The following is a 9934-nucleotide window of genomic DNA, read 5'->3' as shown; positions in this document are numbered from 1 at the left end:
GCAGCTGTTCAGGCTCCTTCCTGTACCTTTTTCCTGATGGTAGCAGTCTGGGTGGTGGGGGGTCTTGAGGATAGTGGCTGTTTTTTAAGTAGATGCTTTTTCATGTAGATGTCCTCGATGGAGTGAAGTCACAGGCCGAGTTAACAACCCTCTGGAGTTTATTCTTGAGCATTGGCACCTCCATACCAATGATGCATCCAGCCACAATGCTCTCTGTTATTGTGAACATTGAAGAAGGATATTCACGATTCAAGATTCCTTTATTGTCATGTAATAAAACAAATGTAATATTACTCGAAATTAACAAAAGATTTGCCATCAGCAGAAATTGTCCGATGCCCTTTATGGTCAGAGAAGCAAAAGAGTCCCCTTGAGTCACTCTCCATGAATTTGCCTCCAGCGCTCCCGCAGCCGAACAGATTCCTGCTCGATCCATCGGCCACCCAAACTCCAGATCCAATCCTCCAGCATGATTAGGAAGCCTTTAGGGTTCTTGGCCCTCTCTTGCGTCCTGGTTCTGATACCTCTTCAGCCAGACTCCAGCATTCCACAGCCTGATGTGGGTCCTTTGACCTCAGTTGCCAGAAGCCTACAGCCTGCATGGGTTCCTCACCTCAACTCACCAGCCGCCCACTGCATGTGTGTTCTTCAGTCGCAGAGTCTCGTCACTGGTTGTGGTCGCCATCGCAAAGGGTAACCTCCTCTGGTCCCCCAAGGTTCTCTTCTATGGTTAGAATAGGATTTGGATCCATTGGAAATGTGGGGCAAGGAGTGGCTAATGGAATTTAACTCTGACCACAGGAAAAATAATCTCCGGGCTGTCAGAACACATACATGACAATAAATCTGAATAAACTTTGTCAGGAGCTGCACACTGGGAAGTCAAAACAGGACAGAACTTGCATAATAAATGCCAAGCGCTGAAGAGTGTGAGAGAACAGAGAGATCTCAGGAGACGGGCATAATTACATGAAAGGGTGGTGAAGGAGGTGTTTAAGATGCTTGTTTCCCTAGATAGGGGAATGACCTCATGATACAGCTGTACAAGGCACTGGCTCACACAGAGATGGGTGCACTTCTGATCACTCAGCTGCAGGGAGAATATCAATCAGTTGGAAGGGGTGAAGAGGAGGATGTTGCCGAGACTGGAAGGCTGGAGTTATTGGAGATGTTGGATCGGCTGGGTCTTTATTGTCTGGAGTCTGAAGGGTGATCTTCTAAGATGTTTATAGGCAGGGCATGCATAAAGTCTTTCCCCCAGAGTAGCTGATTCTGGGACGAGAAGGCATCAGTTTAAGGTGGGAGGGGAGAAGTTTAAGTGGGACTGGGGAGGCATTTTTTTTTGCACAGAGAGTGGTGGGAATGGGGTGCCAGAGAAAGTCGTTCAGGTCAGTATAAATAAGATACTTTATGGACAGGAAGGATCAAAAGGATAGGGGCCAAATGGGCCTGGCCCTGAATACCTGGCCATCAAACTCACTGGTTATGGTTCCTGTGCTCCACGGAACTCAATGCGGCTTCGGTGCCCACCCCTCCCTTGAACCTGACCCCATGAACCTGCCCCCGAACCTGCAACCCCAAACCCGACCCCCCCAAACTGATCCCCTAACCCACCCTCCCGAACCCACAGGGCCCCGGCTCCCACTCTCCCCTTGTTTTAAATTATTTATCCATGGGAGGTGAGCTTTGCTGGCAGAGTCAACAGTTACTGTCCATCCTGAGTTGCTCTGATGTGAATGGCTTGTTGGGCTATTCCAGAGAGCAAAACAGAGGGCAGATTGCCCTCTCCACAGTGATATCAGTGAGTCAGGAGAAGCAGCACAATTGGGAGCCGTTCCAGATATTTTAATTCTCATTCCAACCCAGATCAAAAGTTAACACCTACGTCAGAAAGCAAGGAAGAATTCTGCAGAATCAATGCACAAAACTGCTGGAGAAAGTCAGCAGGTTACGCAGTGTCCATGGGGGAGAAAGGCCGTTGATCTTTCAGGCCTAAACCCTTCTTCAGGAAAGTCGGAAATCAGCAGACACCCGAATAAAAAGGTGTGGAGGGAGGGGGAAGGGGAGGAAGAAGGGCTGGAGCACCGACCAGTAATAGGGGGGAGGTTAGAAGCCGAGAAGCCATGGGGGGAGAGGGCAGAGTGCTAAGAAAGATAGCTCGATAGGAGGGGGAAGAGCGCAATGAAAGAGAGGAAGGGAGACCGACCAATGAGGGAAGAGGCAAGACCAGGAGAGGTGAGGCCAATATTGATGCCTTCTGGTTGGAGAGTGCCAAGTTGGAACACAAGGTATTGTTCCTTCACTTAGCAGGTGGTCTCGATTTGACAGTACACGAGGCTGTGGTGCGACATTGGGGTGTGGAATTGGCCACTGGGAGGTCCTTACTGCTGCAGTGAGCAGAGAAAGGCTGCCCGACGAAGCCATTCCCCCAATCTGCATCCTGTCTCCCTGATATGGAGGAGGTTGCTGGGAGCCTTCTCCACCTGCTTCCTCCACCCCCCCCCCACCCCAACCCCATCACCTTTTTAATCAGGTGTCTGCCTGATTTTCAGCACTCCTGAAGAAGGGCTCAGGCTTCCTGTGGATGCTGCGCGACCTGCTGAGTTTCTCCAGCACAATCATGTACTGCACATACACAGTCCACAGTGGTGAGTAACAGCATTCTTGCCCCAGAAGATTACGAGTTCAAGCCTCTTGCTCAGTCTATGATGCAGGAGAGAAGATGTGCTAATTGTTAGAGGTGCAGTTCTGCGATGAGATAGATGTTCAACAGCAATGAAACAGGCCCTTTGGCCCAAATTGTCCATGCTGACCCACTTGTCCACCTAGCTAGCCCCATTTGCCTGTTGAATCATGGCCTTACCTTTCTCCTCAGGAGAGTCCCATGGCATGCTTGCATTGTTCCCCCGGTAAAAACACACCAAAATGCTGGAGGGACTCCACCGCAGTATTCAATGTCTATCGGGGACAAAAATATGTTGCTGACATTTCAGGCCTGAGCCCCTCTTCAAGGAATGAGCCAGAAGCAGGAAATCTCAGTCTCAGAACAACAAAAGGTGTTCATTGGATACAAAACAGGACAAGGTAAGAATTTATCACGTTCATGCAAAAGGAGCCAGGAGAGACAGAGCCTGGGGGAAGGTGACAGGCCCGAGCCCTCTTTTTAAATTTTAAATGTTTTTAATGCATAGTAGAAGCAGATTCTGGCCATCCAAATTAACCTACAACCCTGCAAAATGGGAGGAAACTGGAGTACCCACGGAAACCCTCCCCCACAGGTCATGGGGAGATTGTACAAAAATGCCCTCTTGAACATCTGCTGCCCCAGATGGAGACATGACCAAGATACTACACCTTTTTCCTTCCACTCACATCCCCCCTGAAGTAATCCCTTACTAACCACTATCTCATAGGTGCTCTGGTTAGTAAGGGATTACTTCAGGGGAGATGTGAGTGGGAGAAATAAAGGTTGAGAACCAACTATTACCAGACCGTTGCTCTACTTATTCTGAAAGCAACAGGGGTTGAGGAACACATGCTCGGGATGTCTCCCAATCGGAGTATAAGGGCGGTGGTCTGTAACCTGCTCCTGAAACCCCAGTGATAAGTGAGGACAAGATTCAGAATGCAGGCTAATGCCCAGGGTGCTAACATGGACAAGATGGGCCAAAGGGCCTGCTCCATGCTGTGTGACTCCATAACTCAGCAAGTGGTGGACAGTGCTCGTGATCTGATAGCTTGACTTGAATGCCAGCCTCAGCGTCCTGAAGGCACACTGAGTTTTTACTTCAACCACGGTGTCTCCAGATTTTCGTGTTTCACTTCAGTCCGCCAGGCTGTGTTGACGGAGATGCCGACTCCATTGTACCAGTGCAGTGTACATGTTCTGTGCACTGAGACCGGCGATCGAGTGACCTTCACACAATGACGTGGGCAGCAGTGCAGGCAGCCCAGAGCAGAAGGCACATTTCACCACAGGAAACCGAGCCTGTTAAAAAATGGGATTAAAGGAATGACCAGACATTAAAGGCACATCAGCCCCATATAAAGTAAAACGTGAAAGTTTGCAGATGCTGTGATCTTTGTGAATGCACAAAATTGTTGGAGGTCACAAAGCAAAGATACAGTCGACATTTCGAGCCTGAACCCTTCGTCAAGGTTTCAGCAAAAGCAGGTAGAGGCCTGAATAAAGAGGTAAGGGGAGGAGGGAAGAAGGACTGGGAGGAGGAGCCAAGATGCTGTTCCCTGTCCCATTCCCTTGTCTGTCCATGGTCCCATACACCGGCAGACTGAGACCACCCGCAACAGCTCATCTTGCGTCTGGACACCCTCCAACCGGATTTCCCTCTGGTTTCCATTAGGTCCTCATCCCAGTGTCTCCCCTCCCCATATCTCCTTTCCTCCAGCTCCCCTCCCTTGTCTCTCTCTCTCTCTCTCTTTTTCCATCTCCCTATCTCCTTTCCTCCAGCTCTGCCTTCATGGAGCCACTTCCCTCCCCACAACAATTCAGGCCTGAAACATTCATGGAACCAGAGTCCACGGGCACCAAGTATCGCTGTGTGGTGATGTTCTATCTGTCTCAGATGCTGCAAAGGATGGGCCTGGCCCCGTTGCCATACCATGTCCCAGTCCACTGGACCTTGCCACACCATCTATCCTTTGTGGAAAAGTTTTTCCAGACACACACCTTTGACCACAAGGCCATCAGGCAGTGGTCAGAACAGAATGATCTGCAGAAACTGGGAGATGAGAACTCAATGGACCTAGTGGGGTGGTTCCCTGAGCAGACTGTCCAGGTCATCTGGTGGAATGTCTCATTGGCAGGACTCATAAACAAGCACCAGGACTTGGCCTGACCGGCAGTGAGAGGGGACCTTCCAGTCAGATCCTTCCTGTATAACCAGAACATCACCCGCCCATGCATGTTGTCCTTGAGATGACTGAGGCGGAGAGGTGACAGTCACCCTCCTCTTTGCTGAATGCAGATTTGCTAAGAGTGTGTGGGGAAAGGTGCAGGGGTCCTTGTCACGGTTCGTCCCCAGCAGCAGCGGGACAGAGGAATCTCTGATCTACGGGCTGTTCTCAGGGACCCAAGTGGAGGCAGTCATTCAGAACTGCTGGAAGATCATCCACTCAGCGAAAGACGCACTTTGGTCTGCCCGAAACCTGTTGGCTTTTCAGCACACGGAGATGTCGGTAAGAGACTGACACAGCAGGAATACGTACTGAGGGACGCTCTGAGGCCTGGTGCAGCCAACATGAGGGTGCTATGGGGAAGGACCACAGTCTAGAGATGTTACCAGGCATTGAGTTGCTGAGGCTGAGGGGAGAAGTGACAAAGTGATACAGTGGTGGTAAATAGAAATGAACGTGACAATATACAGTGATGGGAATGTATAGATATGACACGAAGGGTGGGGAGAGACTGGATGGTTTTCCTTTTGAATATAATTTATTGTGAATAAAGCCTATTTTTGGTTTAAAAAATATCTTTGCTTTCTATGAACACCTGCTGAGTTCCTCCAGCACTTTGATGTAGCCCCTAATACAAGGACTATTTTTAAAACTCACAAATCTGGCTGCTTGGTTTAAAGATGCTGGATTTTTCAGACTCGTGGATGTTATTTTAATGAATACTCCATCACACTTAGAGCCATAGAATCTCACAGCTCAGAAACAGGTCCTTCGGCTCATCTGCTCTCTGCTGAACTATTTCTTTTTGCCCAGCCCCATTGATCTGCATCTGGACCATTGCCTTCCTGTCCACATTCTTCTTAAATTTCCACATTGAGCCCACGTTCTCCACTCCAGCTACAGGCAGGGGCTCTAACAGGGAGTTGAAGTCGGAGAGGCGGGAGAGATTCAGGGAGGGAGAGAACATGATAGGGAGGGGAAGGAATGAGTTGTGGAAGGCAGAGATTTAGTCAGGGAGAGGCAGAGAGAGAGGATGGAGGGAGGAGTTTGGAGAGGGAGGGGTGGGGAGAGGGAGTGTAAAGTGAGCAGGAGGGAGATACAAAGAGGTAGGGAAAGGGTGAAGCGAGCAGTTTAGGGAGGGGCAGAGATATGGAGATGAGGCCAACGAGGGAGGAGGTAGAGAGAGGGGGAGGGGGGAGGGAGAGAGAAGGTATTTCAGAGTCTGGAATCACAGCAGTCAAGAACGCATCCACTGGGGCAATGACAGAATCTGGGGCCATGGAAGAGGAGAAAATTGGGAGGAACAGAAGATTATGGGAAAAGTACTAAAGAGGCCCAAGAGTGAAGAGGGGGATCTCCACACAGAGGAACCAGGGTGGATCAGACAGCTCCAAAATGGCTCTTGTTGGGGTACAGGCAGCCAGGTTTTGGACGTTTAGATCAATAACGAACCTCCATAGAAGGTGTTCATGCACCAGGACTAGAAAGACCCACGATAGAAAGAGGACAGTTCAGCACCATAAAACAGATGCAGAATTTATCCCAAATCATGGTGGGTATTTTCCTTCAACACCATTCTCCTGCCTCCCCCACCCCCCCATTACCTTTGACTACTTGCTGATGAACCCATCATCCTGACCTCCACAGCCATCTGGGACAACAAATTCAAAAGATTCACACCACCCCCCCCCCACTCTGTAGCACCGGCCAGCTCCACATCTGGTCCCACACTGGCCCCCTTCATTCACAGACGGACCCCTTGGCCCCAGACCCCCTTGTCTCTGGCATGGGCCAGTTCCACACCTGCTACCTGTGACTGAAGAAGGGGAGGGGGGCACCTGGTCTGACCGGGCCCCTTCTCTGGCTGTCAGCAGGCTGGCAATCTGCACCGGGTTCAGCACCGCCTCCTGGGCCTGCGTCAATGCGGCTGCGTTCTCAGGCCCCAGCATCGTCAGCTGTTCTGGAGAGAGCTCCTGCAGGAAAACAACACCACGTGCAGGTAAACCCAAGCGTCGATCTCCAGCCCCAGCCACAGGCAAACAGGGGTCAATGTTCAATGAGATCTTATTGTCATACACACAAGTACAACGTACAGGTGCAGTCACACAGGTACGTATGGTTCACCCACAAAAAATTAAATTACAGTAACATGCCAAGACAGAGAAAGAAATAATAAATATCAAAGGATCAATAAATAGATATTCATAATTAGCATAACACTGTTACAGCACCAGGAACTGGGGTTCGAATCCCACGCTGCCTGTAAGGAGTTAGTATGTTCTCCCCTCGTCTATGTAAATAAACTTGCCCCATATGTCCCTTTAACTTCCCCTTCCCCAACTTAAACAAATGTCTATCTGCCTCTCACTTCTTCCCCCTCCCCTTCGCCGTCTCTCACCTCTTACCCCACTCCCTCTCCTCTCTCTCCCCCTCTCTTCTCAGCCTCTCCCCTCTCCTCCCCTCTCTTTTGGTCTCTTCCCCTCACTCCCCCTCCACTCTCTCCACCCTCCCCTCTCTCCCCCTCCCCTTCCCCTCGCCCTGGGCTCGTAAGGCTGAAGCAAAATGCAGGTGAGGATGCAGCCCTGGTGTGGCAGGGCTTGGGAAGAGTCACCTCACCTTCAACACATCAGTGGGGAGAGCAGCCATTGCCTCCGGCTTGAAGTAGGGCATCAGGTCTGGCCTCAGGGTTTTGATCTCCTCCCCGCTCATCCCAGCTGTGAAGGGAAAGTCCAGGAGCAGTGGTGAGCGGCTCAACATGACAAAGGACCCTCCCCCCCCCCCCCCCCCCCCACAGTGGCTGGGAACGGGTTTTCCCCATGGAAGTAGGACCGAAGGATTAGGAGCAGGGTTGGGCCACTCCGAATCATGGTGTCAATGAGTTGTAATGCAGGGAAGCAGGCCACAGGGCCCAATGTGTCCATGCTGACCACACTGGCTACCTGAGCTGGTCCCATTTACCTGCCCTTGGACCAATTCCCTCTAAGCCGGGAAGAAATAATGGAAATGTGGGGAGGATACAATGGGATGGGTGGATAGTATAGGGATGGTAGGCTGAAGGGGTCTCTGCCCACTCCCCCTCCCAGGGACACCATCAGCCCCTCCCCTCCCCATATCCCGCAAGGAGGCTCTGTCACTCTTACTCTGCCCAGAGACTCAATCTCCCCCTCTCCCACCGGAGGCTCCATCAACACCTCCCCCCTCCCCTGCACGGGGCTCCGTCTCCCCTCCCACCTGCTATTAATCCGACCTCCCAGAGGACAGAGCTGTGCCACTCGCTGACATCTCCGAAGACCCTTCTTGCCTTTGTCAGCATCTGTCGCAGGACTGCTGGTCTGCAAGACACCTGGCCGACCCTCGCTGCTGCAATGCTGCAAGAGGCAGTGGTTAGGTAGCACAGCAGGGGCCACTGTGCTTCTGTGCAACCCCCCGCCATTGTGCAGCCACACAGGACATAGCAGTTGCTGCTCTCTCTCCCCCCCCCCCCACCCATTCACCCCCACTACCCTCACCCATTAACTCCCACCCATACACTCCACCCTCACCCACACACCACCTCCTCACACCACTCCACCCACTCAACCCATTTGCCTCTCTCCTATTTCCTTCCTCATCTCTTCCTGCCCCTCACCCCTTCCCACCTCTCCCCTTCCCTCTCTCTACCTGCCCCACTCCCCATCTCTCCCTGCCCATTTCCCCATCTTTCCCTTCTCCCCATCTCTCCCTGCCCCTCTCCTCATCTCTTCCCCCTCTCCCTGCTCCACTCCCCATCTATCTCTGCCCCTCTCCTCATCTCTCCCCCCTCTCCCTCTCTCTACCTGTCCCACTCCCTATCTCTCCCTGCTCGTCTCTTCCCCCTCCTCTCTACCTGCCCCTCTCCCCATATCTCCCTGCCCCTCTGTCTCAGCCCCTCAGTGCCCAGTAATGGGAAGATAGTAATGGTAGTCCTATCCCCCAGTGCCCTTGTGTTGGCTGTGCATCCCCCAGCATGTACTCCTGCAGCCTGGAATATGCCAGTCAGCAGCACTCCCTCACCTTCAAGCAGATGTTTGTGGATCACAACCAGCGAATGTTGAGTTTAGTGGTTACTGACCCAGCCCCCATGGGCACAGAGAGGCCCTCTGTCTGCTGTGAGTAAACAGGAATGTTTACCTCCGCCTCTACAACTGAAGTTCTAGGGGGTCTTGTGTCCCACATCCCTGCAGACCCCCAGTGGGGAACAAGACCCAGACCCACTGCACCGGGTGCACTGTAGTCAGAGGGAATGGAGGCTTGTGGTGAGGTCTGCCTACCTGTAGGCGGCCACGCTGATGGAGTCGACCTCAGAACCAGTCATCGCGCATAGCAGGGTGCCAAGTCCAGCCAGGTCCCAGCCCTTCAGATCTCTGACCATTTGTCCAGAGTCCTGAAGAAACCCTTCCAACAAGGATCTAACCTGTGAGGAAGGGAAAATGCTCAACAATGCATGGGGGCTATGGGAATGTAGCCCCCCACCGCATATCCACAATTAGTCCAATCCCTTCATGGACCATGTGAGGAAATAGAAGGACGGGAGAGGGGTTTTCAGGAACAGGTCAGAGGTGGAGGGAGCTGGAGAGGCTTCGGGTGGAAAGTTGGGGTTGGACGGAACTCAACTGGTCTCCCTGAACATCCTTTGCTCCAAGGACAGTGAACCAGGTGGCAGTCGTGGCTCCAGCGCTGTCTGTGTGGAGTTTGGACGTTCTCCCTGTGATTGCATGGGTCCCACCCCTCCACCACGACCCCTCTAGGTTCTCCTCTTTAAATCCCCAGTGTAATCTGTCTCCACACTCTTGGGGCGAGAGATTTCCACATATTCCCCTCCCTTCAACCCAACACAGGGCAGGCAACCAGCACAGGGCGCCAATGGGCAATGTCTTGGAACATTACAACACAGTACAGGCCCTTCAGCCCACGAGGTTGTGCCGATCTAGATTTCCCCCAAAAAATCAACCCTCCCTACCTCAGGACCCTCTATTTTTCATTCATCCATGTGTCGGTCTAA

At 52.0% G+C, this 9934-nt stretch overlaps 1 protein-coding gene across 5 annotated transcripts in view; it reads right to left on the bottom strand.

The window, feature by feature from the left end:
- Positions 1 to 2523: 2523 nt before the first annotated feature.
- Positions 2524 to 9934, bottom strand: part of LOC138747668 (otoancorin-like) — a 49762-nt gene continuing 42351 nt past the window's right edge. For 3 of the 5 annotated variants that reach the window (XM_069907138.1, XM_069907139.1, XM_069907142.1), the window contains 5 exons: positions 9204 to 9346; positions 8146 to 8282; positions 7531 to 7628; positions 6753 to 6887; positions 2524 to 3988 (listed from right to left, as the gene is read on the bottom strand). In XM_069907138.1, the coding sequence (XP_069763239.1) occupies positions 3824 to 3988; positions 6753 to 6887; positions 7531 to 7628; positions 8146 to 8282; positions 9204 to 9346 (678 nt within the window). In that variant the 3' untranslated portion in view covers positions 2524 to 3823. Of the gene's footprint in view, positions 3989 to 6717; positions 6888 to 7530; positions 7629 to 8145; positions 8283 to 9203; positions 9347 to 9934 lie in introns of all 5 variants that reach the window. The other 2 variants (XM_069907140.1, XM_069907141.1) reach the window with 2 other exon arrangements.

The sequence above is a fragment of the Narcine bancroftii genome, chromosome 12 (assembly GCF_036971445.1).
Source record: "Narcine bancroftii isolate sNarBan1 chromosome 12, sNarBan1.hap1, whole genome shotgun sequence".
Lineage (NCBI taxonomy): Eukaryota > Metazoa > Chordata > Chondrichthyes > Torpediniformes > Narcinidae > Narcine > Narcine bancroftii.
The sequence above is the reverse complement of the archived record's forward strand: the minus strand, read 5'-3'. Positions and strand labels throughout refer to the sequence as shown.